Source organism: Pezoporus wallicus, unplaced genomic scaffold (assembly GCF_028554395.1).
Source record: "Pezoporus wallicus isolate ANWC-B61680 ecotype Strahan unplaced genomic scaffold, APGP_CSIRO_Pwel_v1 contig_7731, whole genome shotgun sequence".
Taxonomy (NCBI): domain Eukaryota; kingdom Metazoa; phylum Chordata; class Aves; order Psittaciformes; family Psittacidae; genus Pezoporus; species Pezoporus wallicus.
Window position 1 is genome coordinate 1,314,580 of NW_026635361.1, and position 17,921 is coordinate 1,332,500.

General features: G+C 56.6%; 1 protein-coding gene across 1 annotated transcript in view; it reads left to right on the forward strand.

Moving 5' to 3' along the window:
- Nucleotides 1-17,921, forward strand: part of CCDC33 (coiled-coil domain containing 33) — a 42,191-nt gene that overhangs the window by 18,796 nt on the left and 5,474 nt on the right. Inside the window, exons 6-13 of the mRNA XM_057420485.1 lie at nt 440-549; nt 1,289-1,390; nt 1,523-1,614; nt 1,761-1,881; nt 5,562-5,691; nt 5,799-5,920; nt 6,177-6,248; nt 10,989-11,114. Coding sequence (XP_057276468.1) covers nt 440-549; nt 1,289-1,390; nt 1,523-1,614; nt 1,761-1,881; nt 5,562-5,691; nt 5,799-5,920; nt 6,177-6,248; nt 10,989-11,114 — 875 coding nt within the window. The remainder of the gene's footprint in view (nt 1-439; nt 550-1,288; nt 1,391-1,522; nt 1,615-1,760; nt 1,882-5,561; nt 5,692-5,798; nt 5,921-6,176; nt 6,249-10,988; nt 11,115-17,921) is intronic.

Sequence of the window (17,921 nt, forward strand, 5' to 3'; positions counted from 1 at the left end):
ACAGATGGGTACCGGGCACCCCTGAGAGGACAGGGGTGCACCATGGGCTGCCCCAGGGCAGGGATTGGGGATGGGGAGGTGGATTAGATGCATCAGTGGGAAATTCCAGCTTCTTAGATGGGAATCTGAGCTGCATCGGTGCCAGTTGCTCACAGGCTTTGCTTTCCTGGGGATGCCTTGGGAATGCTCTCGATGGCTCGTAGGGATCCATGTGTGTGTGTGTATGGGAACCCAGGATGGATGTAAATCCCATCCCTGTTCACCCCAACGTGACCTGTGAGGGGAAGGAGCTGCTGAGAATGGATCAATCCCCCCCTCATCTGTCCTTCCATCACCCAGACCTTCCCCAAACCTCTCCCCATGGCTTCACCCACTGTCCCCTTCCCCAGATCCCATGGGCAGCCCCACTCATCCTGACAGCTGACCCTCTCCCTTCCAGCCCTGACTCTCACCGTGGCAGATAAAGCCACCAAGGAGGCACTGGGGACATTCCAGCTGCCGGTGCGGCACCTCCAGCCCTTCCAGCCCCACCGCTGCAGGCTGGTGCTGGTAGGTACAGAGCCTGCCCCTGCATCCTCCTGCTTATTCCTGCTTATTACTTGGAGGTTCACCAGCTCTAGAGGAGGGTGGCAGGCAAAGAGAGCCTTGTGTAACGGTGTAATCCCGGTGGGAAAACCGAATTTGGCTGGGGAAGGTGCACAAAGAGGCTTGTGAGCTTCCCACAAGGTGAGAACAAGGCAGTCCTTGTGCGGGGCTTTTCCGATCTCCTCCAGTGGGAAAACAGGGAGGAAAAGCAATGGGATTGCTGGTTGGGAAGTGCTTTCACCCTCAGCATCCTGGGGAAGGAGATGTGGGACCGGGCTTTACATCAGAGCGTTCATTACGCAGGGGCTGCTGTGCATTAATCAGCACAGGCTCGTCCCCGGTTGCAGAGAGGAGCCCCTCCGTGGGGATTTCTCCATCCCAATGTGTTAACAGTTTGGGATGGGTTTTGATAGCTCCCCGTGTGGCTGAGACCTGGGAAACTCACCCAAAACCTCCCCCAAAGCAGGCTCCCCTCTGCTGTTTGGCAGAAATGAGTTTCCTCTTCCCTGTACAGAGATTGGGAACGATTAAATATTTAAATGCAGTAGGATTTATTATATTGATCTTTTCCGGGAAGGCTCAGGGGCACTGTGAGCTTTCATCATCTCTTGGTGCTTCATTGTCAGCGATGGGCTGCCGGAGCGCTCGCATTTGGTGGCCTTGCCCCTTCCTCCTCCCATGGTTCACTCTCCTTCTCAAACAGCCAAGGACACAGGACCCTGTGGGGACGGTCCTGCACGTCACCATCACCCGCAAAGGGAGCTTCGTCCCTCGCTGTGATGGATTGAGCTATGTGGCCTTGGAGGTGAGAGGTGGTCCAAGATGGACAATAACATCGTGACCTGGGGAGGATGCTGCTGCATGTGGCTGTTGATGCTGATTTAGGGCAGCTTCTTCCCCCTCCCTTGTCTTCTGGTCCCTCACCGTGGACCCACAGGTGCTGCTGCAGGGACTGTCAGCCCCTTTGGCCACCCCTCCTGGGCCCCTGGTGGCTGTGGCCAGAGTTGTGACCAATGTTCAGGAGTACAAGTGAGTGATGGCCATGGGGGGCTGTTGGTGACATGGGTGGGGGACACTGGGCTTGGGTGCTATATCCCCCTCCCATGGTGCTTGGCTTGCCAGGAGTGGATGTGGCCCCACACATGCTGATTCTCTTCTTTTCCATCACTTACCAGGCGCCGCATGGAGAAGCATCCCACCTTTTGTCCTGGCATCACCCCCACCACCATCACATTCCCAGACCCTCCAGCAGCAGCCTTCTGCATCACCCGAGCTGCCAACCACGGCTACCCTCAGGTACAGGGCTGAGCACATATAATCATGGAATTAACTAGGTTGGAAAAGACCTTTAAGATCATCAAGCCCAACCTTTACATCCATTGGGAAGCGCCAGTCTGGCAACACCCATCCTACTTGGGTACCGATGCGCATCCCTCCTTCAGCAGGGGAGCTGAGCACCCCATGCTGTAGGGGCAAAGCGATGCTTTGAGCATCAAGAGCACAGTGCTTACATCCGCCTCGCCCTGCCTGCAGAAACCCACAGGCAGCTCCTTGCTTGTGCCTTTGTCCTTCATTTTCCTCCCTGCTCTGCTCTCGCCTCCAGCTCGAGTGCTGCCTCTTGAAGGCAGAGACCTTCTCCTCCCCAGGCCTCAAGTACCACCGGCAGAGGCAGCGACATCATCAGAATAGCTGTTGCCAGGGCAACATACACTTTCGGCATCATCGGGAGCAGGAGGGCTCTGCTTTTGTTCCTGGGCCCTGCCAAAAACTGGCAAGGAGGGAGAGGCAGGGCCCTGTTGGGATGCTGTGGTGGGGAGGAGGTGTGATGGGGCGCTGTGAAGATGGACCCAGAGCTGCTCCATCCCTTTGCCTCTGAACGGTGCCAGCCGCAAGCGAGGCGAGGGCGGATGTCCGGCTGCCCTGGAGGGAGGGCTGCAGCCGGTCCTGCAATCAGTGCACACGCACTTCCCCACCTCGCTCCTCCTCCGCCATGCACTGAATTTAGAGCATCTCGGAGCAGAAAGCCCCTGTATCAACACGTTCAGGGAGCCCATACATAAAATATTACCTGGAGGAGGGCGGCCAAATGGCACATGGCCCAGGAGGGGGGGAATTACCATAAAAATCATTAGTGCGTTTCATCCAGTACAATAATTGTTGGTTTATTGCTCCACCCCCCCACCTCCCGGCGTTGTTCTTTGCAGGTGAGAAGTGGGGGGAGATTCGAGGATCTTTTGCTTTGGGTCTGCACCTTCTCGGGGCCCTCCTGTGAGCAGCACCCCCATCCCCAGCAATGGGTTTGGGGGATGAGCAGATATGAGGAAAGGAATTCCCATGTGCTTGTCCCTGTGTTGTATCCCCCCCATCTCTTTGCTGCAGGATGCAGCATCCCAAGGCTGCGGTTTCCCAAGCAGAGCAGGGATGTTTCTCTCCTCTAACCGCAGCCAAAATGCATTTCCTTTGGATTTCTGTGGATAAATACACACAACCCCCTGTGAAGTCGTGGGATGAACCCAAGCCAAGCCCCACAGCCCTGGCAGAGGCAGCGGTGCCAGCATGGAGCTGTGGGAGCCCAACGAGGGAGGACGAGTGATTAAACCTGGCCATCTGGCCTGCGTGCGTGCTGCTGCCTCCTCCTCCTCCTCTTCCTCCTCCTCTCCGTGCCCACATGGCTCTGACTGTCTTTGCCCATCCTGGAGGATGCTCTGCCTGGGGATGCTGCATAACGCCCTGTCTCCTGCCTCAGTTTCCCCACCTGTAGGATGCGGTTCCTTCCCAGGGAGGATGAGCTCCTAAGGAAAGGTTAGGGGGAGGCTGGGAGGAGGGAGCATTGCCGCTCCGCTTCCAGAGGTTAATGGCTTTCCCTGAGCTAACTCCTGGCCAGGCTAATGGGATTCAATACTCCTGCCAGCCCAGCGTGTCCTCTCGCCTGTCGCTTCCCATCAGCGTCTGCAGACAACGGCGCTTGGGTTCACCTTCAGCAGGGCACCCCTCTTATGTAGAGGGTTTCAGTGATGGTTAACCCTTCCCTGCTTCGTTAACTCTTCCTGGGGTGCTCTGCTTGGGCCAACAGCTCCTTTCTCACCAGAAGGGATGGGTTTGAACATGCTGGGGGCAATGGGAAAGCTGTGGGATGGTGGGCACCAGGCTGTGCCTCCTACCGAAAGCCACGCTACATCTGTCCTCCCAACACCCAGCTCAAGCCTTTGTGATGTTGGTCCCCTCTCTTTCTGGGTTCTTCTCCTCCAGTTTAACCCCCTTCTCTGGAGTTTCTTGCTCTCTTCTGGGGTCAGACAGGCAGCCGTGAGGACCAGGGCATGGCCCCATCCTTTGGGAAGGCAGGAGAGATGCTGTGAGCTTGGCCATCTCTAGCTCTACTCACGCCAACGATGCTGCCTTTGAACCAGCCTTTGGGAGATGAGCTGGAGTAGCCAAGAGGGATGAAGGAGCCTCCTCCTCCTCCGCATCCCCTTTGTTGTGTTTCTCCAGGTGGCCCTTGGCAGAGGCGGTTGCTGTGCCAAGACGTCTGCCCAAATCAGTGCACTGGCTCTGATGCCCCAGTGCAGAGCATCCATCTGTCCCACCGAGCCGGTGGGAGACAGCCCAGCCCTGGCAAGCATTCCCTGCCACCCACCCCCAAAACCGGAGGCGGGATCGGGAATGTCATCTCCCATCCTTGCCCCGGTGAGAGGAGCCATGCGGGCTCAGGACCTCCGACAATTGGGGTCAAATTCACAATCTGCTCCCACGTTTGACTCTTCCCTTCCCTGCTGAGGCTGAACCAGCACCAGCTCGCAGGGTTTTGAACAGGGCCATGCTAGGAAAAGTAACTGGAGGCGGCATTTGATGGGGTTTAGGAGATTTTCCCCACCAAATTGGGCTTTGTGAGGCTGATGGAGCAGCCCCGTGGGCTGGGATGCAGGCTGGAGGGTGCTGAGCTGCATCCGGCTGCTGGGAGCTGCCCCCGCCTGTGTGGGTTTTCCCTAAGGATTTCCAGGCACATACTGGGCTCCCTGCAGTCAAAGCGAGCTGTATCCCAGGTAAAAGCCCCAGCTGATGCTTGGGAGCCCCTGGTTGAGAAAGCCAGCCCAGTGCTGAGCCAGCACTGAAGTGATGCCCGATGCAGCCCAGCATGGAGGTGTTTTGGGGCTCTGAAGCCTCCCAGCCCCTCACTCTCTTTGCTGACATCCCCCAGGGCTGGGTAATGCACCACTGCGGGTCTCCAAGGTGTGTAATGCCCATTAACATCCCAAACACAAGCAGAGGGAGACCCCCCCTTACTCTTCCACCCTCCCCAATGGAGCAGAAATGTGCTGATGCAGAAAAGCCGATCAGCATCTCGGCCCCACTGGGCGACGGCGGCCGAGGGGATGCAGTAACAGCATTAAACAGGAGCTGCTGTCAATAACTCCTCAGCGCTGGGCAGCCGGTGTTAGAGCTGACCTTTGGAGAGCTGGAGGCAAAGGGGAGCAGCTGCTGGAGGGGATGGAGCGATGCCATTTCCAACAGCCGAGCACGGCCCAGGGGATAAACGTGTTGCCCGCTGCTCGATCTCTGTCGGGTGAGCTGGACCCGGGCCATAAGCAGGGGTTTGGGGTCTGTACATCATCCCTTTCCTTCACGTGAGCACCAGGTTGCCCGACAGATATCTAAGGCTCACCCTGGAGTCAGTGCAGCTCATTCTCCACGCTCTTCCCACCGTGGGTAGCTGGTCCATGGGCTGTTTTCCCCCTCTGGCTCTGCGAGGGGAAGATGCTGGCAGGGATTAGCCAAAAAGAAGCAGCCAAGCTTGAAGACCCACTGAAAACCAGCCCAAGCCACTGGGATTTGGGGTTGCTTTGGAGCCAGGGATGAGATGCAGCTGCACGAGTCGTGCTTTCCTTTACCCCCACCTCTCCTCTCTGTCCTCTCTCCCTGCTTCTTTATCTCTAGAGAGAGAAGGTATCTGAAGGATAATTTTCCTGTTGTCTCCTAAGATGTCCCGAGCAGCCGGGCCCGCAGAGCAGCCAACCTGGAACAGCTCCTTCCTCTTCCAAGGCCGGGACGTGGCCACCATCTTCTCTGAGGACACCGCCTTGGCTATTGAATATTATCCATACAAAGCCAGTGAGTCTGGGACCCCAGTGAGGATTCTCTCCCTCATCCCTGGTTCTGGCCAGGGATACCTCCTGGGCTGCCATGCCTCCAGCCAGCTTCTCTCGCCCCTTCCCCAGTGTGGGATGCTCCAGGCACCCTTGCTCCCATCGGATACTCAGTGCTGCCCCTCACCAGCCGTGTATTCCGGGAGCTGGTGGCACGGAACGGTGGGGTGCGTGTGGATGGCCTCGCCATGCAGGTGAGCTCAGGGTGATGCTGGGCAGGGTGGCATTGGTGGCACCCGTAGGTGATGGTACCCGTAGCTGCTGGGATGGGGGGATGGAGATCCCACCTTCACATCTGCATAGGCAGCATGGTGCAGAGCCCCGAGCTTCCCAGGGGAAGATGGGGTCTCTGCTCCGAAACTCAGCTCTGGGCCTCTGGGTGACATCTGGGTGATGCCAAAGGCTCTGAAAGCTCCAGTGGATGCTCTGACCCTTCCTCTGCCTCCCCAGGGCACAGACCTCAAAACCACAACTGGAGCCATCCCAACCGTGAGGCTCTGCCTGCAGCTCCTTCAATCGGAGGTGAGATGCTGGGGATGGAGAACAAGGCAAGCAGGGATGGGGACAGGGACAGGGCTCTGTGGAGCTGCTACCCTCTCTCCAAACCTCTCAGGTGGGCATCAGCTGGGCTGAATCCGGGTTTTATCCTGTGCCTGTTGTCTCAGGGCTCTGGATTGTGCCACTGGACAGCTGGAAACAGCAGCATCATCCTTGCCCTCACACATCCCTCCCTTTCCCAGGGCTCTCGTCATGTGCTCGTACTCCTGGGACATTCCAGCTGGAGGCAGGGAAGCAGGCAGGGCGCAGGCAGGGTATTTGGGAGAGGCCGTTCACCGTCTCAGCGCAGAGAAGGGCCAGGCTGGTTAACCACGGTGACAAATGCCCAGCTGTCTCCATCCTTCAGCATTTGTGCTCCCCAGGGATGTCACAGCAGGGAGGCAGTTCGGCTGCCTTTCCCATGGAGGAGGGAACCCTGTTAACCCTTGGCTCCAGGACTGCTCCTTGGGCAGGTTGGGATGCGGCCATCGATTCAATCACCGCATCCACCAGGCTCTGCTCCCATCTGCAAAGGGAAACCCTGTCCATAGAGTAAATGTGGGACAGGTCTGGATGCTCGGCTGGCGACCGCATCCCCCTTATCCCCCAGGGAGCTGCGCTGGGCCTGGGGCTGGCTGGTGGGGGGCTTTGCAGTGATTGCCCAGGGGGGTCAGCGACAAGGGGTCTGCGTGTGATGAATTATTCACATGGGTGTCACTAAGTGCAGAATTAATCCTCTTGCTTCCAGCTGGCTGCTGCACTAAATTATCACTCGCAGTCATGCGGGAAAATGCTGCGGAATTCATTTAGCTGATTATTGTTTTGATCTGGGAGCTGCGAGGGGGTTTCTTCTCCTCTACCCCAGCCTCTCCCTTTCCCCCCTCCAGCCCTGCCTTCCTTAATACATGTAAGAGAGGGAGTGGAGGCAACAAGCAGGAGAGCCAGAGCCAGCCTTGGGTCCGCGTCTGGTTAATTCATCCCACAGCAGACAGATCCGGAGTGATGCAAATCAGTGAGCGATGAGGGTGAGGGCAGGTTTGGCTCCTCCTTGCCTTTGCCAAGGGCTTGTTCCTTCCCTGGAAGTCAGGGTTTTCTATGGATGGTGGTCCAGGTGGCTGCCTGTGATCCCCAGCACCCAGAAAACACAGCCCTGAGGGCAGGGGTGATGTTGCAAGGGCAGAGCTTCTCTCCCCATTGAGGCAGCCACAGGTTTCAAGGGTTGTTGAAAGCTGGATTTCCAAGTCCTCAGCTTATGGATTAGTCCTGAGCTCAGTTTTAGGATGCCAAGAAGGAGCCAAATGGGGAGCAAGAGGCAAAGGCGGCAGCAGCATCCCTGCCTGCCCTGCCTCACAGCTCTCCCCAGCCACTTGGCAAAGGAGAACAGATTCACCAAGCTCATCTTGTTTCTTTTCTTATTCTTTATTTTAATGTAGAGAGCTGAAAATGTATAACCTAGATTGGCTGGGCTTTTTATAACAAACAACAGCTAAATAAACCCTGGGCCATCTGTACTCCCCGGCGCACCAGGAGCCAGGCATAAATCTGTACCCCCTCTGCAGGGATTTCACCGATTCCTACCAAGGCTCTGGATGCTCCTGAGCTCACATCAACCCTTCACACCAAGAGAACAACCTCAGCACCAGGGCTTTCTAGGGATAAGGAGCTTCCCGTAAATAGTCAGGCTCTCAAAACACTGCTCCATTTGTAATAGCCGCAGGGAGCAGCTGCTTTATTAAAAGCCAAGAGCCCCGACACCAGGGCTGAGCAAAGAGGACTCCTGTTATCTCAGGGAAAGGGCAGCGCTGGGTTGCAGCCACCCGAGTAAAGGCACGGAGGCCCCCAGGTTTGCCCCCACCCAGCCGGTTTTCCTCCCTCTGGAGCCCAACCGGGAACAAAAGACTTTGATCATCTCGGGGAGACAAAGAAATCAAAGACTTCAGCAAAACGCTCTCGTTTGAGCAAATTAACAGCTCAAAAAGGGTTGAAAGGGGAAAACCTGCAGCCGACTCCATCCACCTCCATTCTGACTTCACCCACCTCCCTTCCGACATCATCCACCTCCATAGCATCTTGTGGATCAAGGCAGGACTCCCGTTTCCCCTTCCTTCTTCTTTTCCCAGCCCAAATCTGGTGTCTTGCCCAGGAAAGCTGAGTTTGACCATGCAATAACCAGTGGCAAATCCATGTGCAGGCACAGCAGGATGCTGTCCCCAGTGTGCCCAGGGGGTGCTGCGCCCCAGCCAAGGGCTGGGAAATGCACACCGGAGGCATCTTTATTCCTGAGGGATTTATTCATTGCCCCAATTTATTAACCAGCCTTGTTTTGCACTTTGTTTTGGCACAACCCTTGCTCAGCCCATTAACTCGGCCCTTGGGACCTTCGGGGTCACCTCAAGCCTTTGCCACCCTCTTTTGCTCCTGTCACCCGAGATGAGGTCTGGGAATGTGGTGAGAGCCTCTGATAAGAAGGGAAACGCAGGAGCTGCTTTTTCCAGGCAAGGGGAAGGAAAATCAACAGGCTGGCTACAGCATCGCCTAAACAGCCTTAATTTATGTAATTGCTGCCATTTAAAAGCAGCAGCAGATCGGCGCCTGGTGTAAATTGTCACAGCGCCGGGGTGTAAATTGTCACCGTGCCAGCCCCTCCATCAAACCCCTTTTGGGCTGGCAGAAAGATGGGTTTACACTTGGGTCGGGAAGCGGGGATCGCCATGTGTTTCCTGTTGTTTCAGCCCGTCCGGATGGGTTTGTCCTCTGCGAGCACCAAAACTGAGGCTTGCAGCCCCCAAACCCCATTTCAGGGGATGCAGGAGGTGGTGGAAAAGCTGGTCTGGGGGAAGCATCTTGTCTCCGTGAGCCAGCAAACCCTCCGAGGGCTTTCAGCAGAGCTGAACTGCTCCTGCTTGCCAGCTCTTGATTGACACCTCTCAATCAAGTACAGAACCCCTTCCTCTTCTTGCATAGCGGGTTACGAGAGGCGTTATGGCATCGCTGCGGGCTGGGAGCTGCGTTACACAGGGAAAGCCGAGCCAGCGAGGATCCAACAGGAAAAAAAAGAAAAGCAGGGAATGTCTTTGTTAAGGAGAATTTGTTGGTTTCCTCCTGCCATTCCCAGGGGAGCGTTCAGGGCAGCGCTAATTGAATTAAGAGCACGTGTGCTCCAGCGAGCAGCTCTCCGATGGGCCGTGGTGGTGGGGCCGGGCTGGCCACGGCTCCGGCACGGCACGGTGGGCAGCAGCTGTCTGCCGGCCCCCGTAATTGCAGGCAGAGCCTAAACTGTTGCATTTTGCATGATGTTATTCCCCGTGGAGGGGGAGAGTGGCGGGGCGGGGGGCAGCTTCACCCCGGCTTTGATGCTGGAGGAGCTGGGCTGAGGTCGGGGCCAGTAGCATAATGAAATGCGGCTTCACAAGGGATGCTGATGCTGATGGCGTTAATGAGGCAGCGATGGGGAAGGGCACGAGGATGCCTCCGGACACCCCCTCGGAGGGGAGGGATGCTCACTGCTCTCATTACCTGCACTAAACAGGCGAGGCTGGGTGCAGGCACGGAGTAATACACAGCGCGGGCCACTTCACCGCTGCCCATGCCCACAGCTCATTTGGAGAGGGCGCTCAGCCTGATTGCTCATCTGGAGAAAGGAAGAGAGCATCTGGGAGGCAGGGAGCAAACAAGGGTGGTGAAACAGGAGGGTGCTGGGTGCTGTGTTTTGGTGCAAAGATCCCAGCAGCGAGGCTGGTCCTCGTCACCCAAACCTGCCCTTGTACTGGGAGCCGGGATGGCCAGACCATGGAGAGGGTCCCTGTGCGTGACCTTGCCATGGGAGGCGGCAGCGAGGAGCGCACGCACTCCATCATTTATTCCATTAGATCCAACTTCCCCCTCTAAGTGGATTAGAGGGGAGTCTATAAAAGCCAGGCTGGTGGGAGGAGAGCGGGGTGCGCAGAGCAGGGAAATGAGGGGCAGGGAAATCGCATTACTGCTGCCAGCAGCATCTGGCAGAGGGTCTGGCAGGAGCTGCCGCTGTGCCGGAGGTGCCTTATCCGCCAGGCACCCAGTGACCAGAAGCAAAGTGGCTTTCAGCATCCCTTTGTACCCACAGGACTTGGGAACCCACCTCCTGCCTGCCCAGGAAGGGAAGAGATGGGCTGAGCTGGGCACAGACCTGCTGTTTCCACCTTGTGAACAGGAGCTGAGCATGAGCAACCCACAGCTCTTTCCCATCACACTGGTCCTGGTGGCACATTGGGGATGTGGCTGGTGGGTCAGGGGACATAGCATCAGGGAATTGTTTGGGTTGGAAGGGACCTTAAAGCTCATCCATTTCCAACCCCTGTCACGGCACAGGGACACCTTCCACTAGAGCAGCTTGCTCCAAGCCCCTGTGTCCAACCTGGCCTTGAACACTGCCAGGGATGGGGCAGCCACAGCTTCTCTGGGCACCCTGTGCCAGCGCCTCAGCACCCTCACAGGGAAGAGCTTCTGCCTTAGATCTAACCTGAACTTCCCCTGTTCCAGTTTGAACCCATCACCCCTTGTCCTATCACTACAGTCCCTAATGAAGAGTCCCTCTACAGCATCCTTGTAGCCCCCTTCAAATATTAGAAGGTTGCTCTGAGGTCTCCACGCAGCTTCTCTTCTCCGCTCTGGCACGCAGCGGTGCCATTTCCTTGCCCCTGTCACCACATCCATCCATCCTACAGACCGTTGCCTTTCCTTTCCCAGAGCCCAGCGGCATTCCTGACCCCATCAGGCAGTGATGTCCTCCCCAGCCTGGACCCTGCCACTGGCAGCACACTCAAGGGGAGCAAAGAGCTGCGAGCAGCCCCCGTGCACCCACGTTATTGCCAGGTAAGAGCCCATGAGAGCGGGCAGTGATGCTGTGCCAGCTGCATCACCCTACCAGCCCCCCAAAGGCACATGCAACAGTGCAAAACTGGCATAAACCCCGGATTTTAAACTGTGTTGTGCCCATGGAGGGGCTTTTCCATCAGTGCCAACATCCCTGATTCCAGCTGATGTGGGGTTCACGAGGGCTGGAGGGGAAGCAGCTTCCCATCACCTTGCTGGGGGCAGCCTGGATGCGCCAGCTTCGATCTGATCGCTCAGTCCCAAATCCATTTAGCAAATTCTCTCCTTTCATGGCTGCATTATGTCGGGAGACCCCAGGCACCTCCAGCTCGTACCTTTTGGTTCCAGGAGAAAGAAAAAGCAGCTGTTCTCCTCCTCCTTTGTGCTGATAAATGGAGCCCTTGGATGGATTTAACCCCAGCCCTCGTGGTCCTAATATCTTCCTGTACTTTAAGCCATCTGGCTTTAAAAATAACAGGTCGTTAAACCCCAATTCTGCTTATTAAATAGCTAGGAGGGAAGGGGCGGGGGGGAGTCCTGCACTGCCCAAAAGCCCAGTTATTTCCCCAGCAGCAGCTGCCCAAACCCCACCTTCGCCCTAATCCCTGTCCCTGGGATTCAGGCTGCAAAGCAGGAGGAAAATTAGCAATCAAATAAGAGCCATAAAAAGACAAATACAGAGCAGCTATTTGGTTTTCCTCCAGCTGTTTTAATTCCTCCACTGAGCTTTATGACTTCCCTTTCCGTGGCTGCTTTATGACCAGGCTAATGGAAACCCGTAATGGGGCGTGCGGAGGCGGGTACCGCAGCACAGCCTCAATGCGGTGAGGATGCGAGGGCCAAGTGTGATGGACTGAATTACCCCAGGGCTCCAGAGAAAGACAAACACCCTTCAGGAGTCAGCCCTGGCATCACTGCGTGGTCTGTGTGATGAGTTTTCACCCCTGGCTTTGCTCTTTGCTCACGCTGATGCTCTAAGCAGCCTCAGATCCAGCTCTCTGTATCCTCACACGAGCATCCCTGCGCCGATACAGCGAGGAAGGGTGGGAAGTGGCCTCAAGGATGCTTCCAGCATCCAATTTGAAAGCCTGAGTGGGGCAGGGAAGCCCAGGAAGGGTTTGCACAAGCCCTGCCTTGCCTGAGCAGGCTAAAAAGGCTGGAAAGCATTGCTGGGAGGGTTATTGTTTCCCCCTCCGCCCCAACCTTTGACAGCCGTTTTCTTCCCCCTAAAGCACAGATTACTTTCAGTCCACTTGCACTGCAGCGCAGGGGATTTGCTTGGGAAGGCCTGGAAAGCCCATCTCCTGACAGCCCCAGGAATCAGGGCTGACACCCTACTAATGGAGCATGGTGCAGGAGGGAGCCAGGACATGACAGCCCCCCCGGCAGCAGTTCTGCTTTGGGGAGGGGGGGAGCAGGCGGCTGATCACAGCCCTGTCACTTCTCCCCACTCCACTCCTGCTGATCAAACCCGGGTCCCCCATCCCTACCCTGCGGCTTTTGAGGTCCTGCTTGTTAATGCCTTCATTAAGGACAGGGGGGAGGATGAGGAGCACGAAGGGATGAGGAATATTGTAGGAGATGGGGTAACCCTGCCCTGGCCCACGGATGCAGAGAAGCCTCTGGGTTTGGGACATTAGGCCCCCCCCTTGGGCTCACCAAGGGGTCAGGCTGGTTTCTGCTGGCCAAGCTTTCTGACCCTAGGCTGGGGTTTAGGCTGGGCTCAGCCTCACCGTGTTTTCCTACCCTCCTGCCCTCTCCCTGAACGGATTTGTGCCTCTCTTACCAGTCGGTGAATAATTTACAAGCAGCACTTAACGATTAGGGCAGCGTTTTCTCCAGCCTCCTCAAACATTTGCTGCTTCCTCCAGCCTTTCTTTCCCCTCTCCCATCACCCACATTCCCCTGACCTGTCAACATCAGGGGTTTACAAGCCAAAGGGCCTCTGGTGGGGCTGGGAGAAGTAAATGTCTCTTGTTCTTTTTGCCTTGCTGGTGTTTTGCTCCATGTGTGCCACCAACTCCATCACATGGGAGCCCAGATGTGCACATTGTCCCCCCAGAACACATTGTGCCATGGTAGAACAGGCAGCTGGGGTGGGGTGCAGGATTTCTTGCTTGGCAACAGCATTTGGGATGCTTTGCTAGACCCATTTCCAACTCCTGGGTGGAAATGGGTCCAACATTCCTCCAGGAAGCTTCTTTTGAGGATGATGGGGGCTCCTGTGCCCGCTGAGCAATGTCTTGTGCCTCAGTGAGCTGGGAAGTGACTGGTACATCACTGCTGAGCCCAGCAATGCCTTGAGCCTGCAAAGGGCAAGGGGAGAGAGGGGTGAGAAAGATAAAGGTGCTATGAGAGTGGAGGAGATGTGAATGTTGAGGATAATGCAAGTGAAAAGGGTGCTGTAAAGCATGAAGGTGCTGCACGGGGCAACGAGTGCTGCAAAGGGGCAAGGAGGATGCAGAGGATGATGGCACTGCAAAGGAAAAGGATGCTGTGAGGGGAGAGGGTGCTGCAAGGCATGAAGATGCTGCAAGGGCTGAAGGTCCTGCAAGGGGTGAAGATGCTGCTAGGGCTGAGGATGCTGCTGGGGCTGAGGATGCTGTTGGGGCTGAGGATGCTGTTGGGGCTGAGGGTGCTGCTGGGGCTGAGGATGCTGCTGGGGCTGAGTGTGCTGCTGGGGCTGAGGGTGCTGCTGGGGCTGAGGGTGCTGCTGGGGCTGAGGATGCTGCTGGGGCTGAGGATGCTGCTGGGGCTGAGGATGCTGTTGGGGCTGAGAATGCTGCTGGGGCTGAGAATGCTGCTGGGGCTTTGGATGCTGCAAGGGCTGAGGATGCTGCTGGGGCTGAGGAGGCTGCTGGGGCTGAGGATGCTGCTGGGGCTGAGGATGCTGCTGGGGCTGAGGATGCTGCAAGGGCTGTGGATGCTGCTGGGGCTGAGGATGCTGCTGGGGCTGAGGATGCTGCTGGGGCTGAGGAGGCTGCTGGGGCTGAGGATGCTGCTGGGGCTGAGGAGGCTGCTGGGGCTGAGGATGCTGCAAGGGCTGAGGACGCAGCACGGCCGAAGGCTGCCGCACGGCCGAGGTGCTCCAGCCCCATCTAGCGCCAGCCACGCCGCCCTGCCGAGCGCGGGGTGCCGGGGCTGGGAGCGGCCGGGAAGCAGGCGGAAGCCCGGCACGGCTGCGCTGAGGATGCGCCGCTCTGAGCTGCCCCGGGTGAGGGGGGCACCCATGGGTGCGCCAGCACCCCCGGCACGGGGCTCAGGGCTTGCTTCTCCTGTGTGGGGCTGTGTGGCTGCGACTGCACGGGGCACGGAGCAGGGACCTCAGCAGGGAGCCAGAGCAGGAGGGAAGAGAAAACTGGCAGCAAATCCCACACTTTTGTGTGTGTTTTGGGGGTTTGTGTTGGTTATGTCCTGCCCCAAGCCAGTCCTGCCAGCACTGCTAAACCCTCGGTGAAGAGAGCACTGAAAGGCTCATCCATTCTCTTTTAGTGGCTTCTCAGCCTTTCCTGGTGCTACTTAATGCAGGATGGGAGCTGGGGAGATGCTGAGGGCAGTGGGTGCTGAGGGTGATGGGTTCTGAGCACAATGGGTGCTCTGGGCAGCGGGTGCTGCACTGCTCTCAGCACGGTGGCTTGGGGTGTTGATGGATTTATGCTCACTGCTGAAGCGCAAAGGGCGTTTTATCAGCAAATCCAGTCAATCCATGAGCTCACAGGGTAATGGATGGTAATAACCCCCATTCGCAGGCCAAGGGCAAGTCACAGCAGCCCGTCACCAGATTCGTGTGGGATTTACCCCTATGAAACCACTTGTTCACAGCTGGGGAATGAAAATGCTTTGCGAGCACTTTGAACACGAGGCTATGGGGGTCCCAGGCACAGATTTTGAACGGTGTGCTTGGGAAACAGACTCTTCAGGGAGCTGCCAAGCCTCCCACTGGTGCTGGGGGTATTTTGGGGGGATATTTCTGCACTTCACATCCCCAGCTGCTGGAAATGGGTTTGTCTCAAAACACAGATGAGGATGTTTCCCCAGGAGAAAACGAACCTGCAAAGACCCAGCAGGAGCCCCATGGTAACCCCTTTCCCTCATGGTTTAATCTCAGGAGGCGGCTTTCTTAGCTCTGGCCCCAGTCTGTGGTCACGGGTGACCAGTGGTGCTGTGGGATGCTCTGCTCCATGCTGGAGCACAGACCCACCCCGGGAGGCTCTGCTGACCTCCCTGGTCACCAGCAGCAGCAGGACATCACTTGGGGACATCACCTCCCGAAAACAACTCCATGCAGTGGGATGGGGGGAAAGCTGTTTTGACGGAGCCAGACGCTCTCAGACGCTATCCCAGCCCGTCCCATCCTTCCCAGCCACCGGTTTCCTTTTATTTCCCTCTTTTTACCCCATTTTTTCTTTGAGGAAACTGACCCAGCAGCGACTCGCAGCGGAATCGCGGTCCCTGCTGGTGGCACAACTGCTTTCTTAAGCCTTATCTTGAAGGAGCAGGCAGGCGGGAGGGAGCGGCCGGTTCCACACAGAGCATCCTTCTTCCCCGAGTTATCCAGTGTAATCCAGAGGCTTTTATTTCCTTGTACAACACGGTATCAGCAGCCGGCAGCTGGGCCTGGAGCCGGCTAGCGATGGTAATCACCGGCCCTAAAATCAACATTCCAGTTAGGAAGGGAGCAGGAGCTGTGGTGTCTCTATTAAATGGAACAGGGCTCAGATGAAGCGCTTTTCAATGCAATCCAATTAGCTCCTAAATTGAATTGTAATGCTTTGGCTAATATACACACACACCCCCCCCCCCCCCAGCACAGCCCCCCCCATGCATGGGAAGCGAGTTCAGCCTCGGTTTAATCAGATAAAACCCCATTTATTTGCTGCCTTTCGCCGGCTCGTGCATCCTATCAAGATGTGCAGAGCTAAAACTCTCCCTATTTCCCTTTGGGGACCTGCTAATCTCCCCCATGGAGTTGGGATTCACCAGGGAAACACTTGGATTTTGGAAGTAGAGGGGGGAAAAAGCCCCATTTGCCCCACTGAAACATCCACCCACATGATGGCCCGAGGATGGGTTTGAGGACCAGTGTGTTCCCAAGGAGGGACTGGGGGCACTGGGGACCTGGCATCCCCACAGCCGCAGCTGGTACTGGTGTCCCAAAGGAATGGGTGAGGAATGAAGGCATCCTGATGGTTCCAGGAGCTTTTCTTACAGAAAAGAGGAGAAAATGGGATTTTTCTCCTCTCTGATCTCCCTAAGCCGCTGTAGCAATGTATTTTCTCAGATATGTAAATCTGAGCTTATCCCATCTTCATAACAATTACGGAATTGGGCTTAACACTCATCCAGGGACGTGTTATTTGTCGAGCTGGAAGGAGATTGTGGTGCAGGAGAAGCTGATGCACTGCCAGGGGCTCAGATGCTCACATGTGCAATGAGTTGAACCCGTCCTCAGCCTGTTTCCAGGGTGCATTTCTGTCCCCTCCCCGGCCAGGGACGGGGTCAGGCAATGCTATGGGGACACAGAATCCCCTCGCACACCCTATTTTTGGCCGCTTTCTCACCTCCTCCTGCAGAGGTTTATTGCTTTGCTCCGTGTTGGGATGAATCGATCGCAGCAGTCGAAGTTAATGGGAGACATCAAAGTGTCTCAGAGCAATTTGTTAAGTAAATAGTGAAAAAGGAACTTGGCCTAAGCAAATAGGGGAAGGAGGGAGGCAGCTCGGGGGGCGGATGAAAGGCTCTAAAGGCAGAGGAAGCTTCAGAGGCTTGGGAATGATGGGGAGGAAGAAAGCAATATTGAGAAATAAACAGCGAGCGCCAGGAGTTTCAAAGCTTCCATCATCTCAGATGTGAATTCCCAGCTTTTCACCCTGGAACCCTTCAGGAAGGAGAGATGCAGTGGTTGGATTTGAGACAGGAATTGTAGGGGGGCCCTGTCCCCAGGTGCTGCTGTGGGAGTGGGAGCACCTGGGCTGGGGGTTGGTCTGAGCAGCATTAGGCTGGCATTAAAGGCTGGGAATGGATTTCCAGGCTCTGCAGGTGTTGTTTGGTCCTGTCCCCAGGTGCTGCTATGGGAGTGGGAGCACCTGGGCTGGGGGTTGGTCTGAGCAGCATTAGGCTGGCATTAAAGGCTGGGAATGGATTTCCAGGCTCTGCAGGTGTTGTTTGAGCCTGGAAAAGCTGGGGTTGACGCCAGCACCTTCCAGCACGGGCAGGGGAAGCAGCAAGCCAAGGCCAGCCCTGTGCATTATTGATGGGGCAGATAATGGCATGCTTCCCACTGGCTCCTTGATGAAAAATTGATGGCACGGGATAGGGGTTCCATTGACTTACACCGACTCTTTGTTCCTGAACAAACACTGGAGGAGAGGTGGATAAGGGATGCTGCAGGGGGTGGATGCGGGATGCTGCAGCTGGTGGACATGGGATGCCGCAGCTGGTGGATGTGGGATGCAGCAGCTGATGGATGCGGGATGCTGCAGTGGATGGGTGCGGGATGCTGCAGTGGGTGGATGCGGGATGCTGCAGTGGGTGGATGCGGGATGCTGCAGCTGGTGGACATGGGATGCTGCAGCTGGTGGATGCGGGATGCTGCAGTGGGTGGATGCAGGATGCTGCAGCTGGTGGACATGGGATGCAGCAGCTGGTGGACGTGGGATGCAGCAGCTGGTGGATGTGCAATGCTGCAGTGGATGGATGCGGGATGCTGCAGCTGGTGGATGCGGGATGCTGCAGTGGGTGGATGCGGGATGCTGCAGCTGGTGGACATGGGATGCTGCAGCTGGTGGATGCGGGATGCTGCAGTGG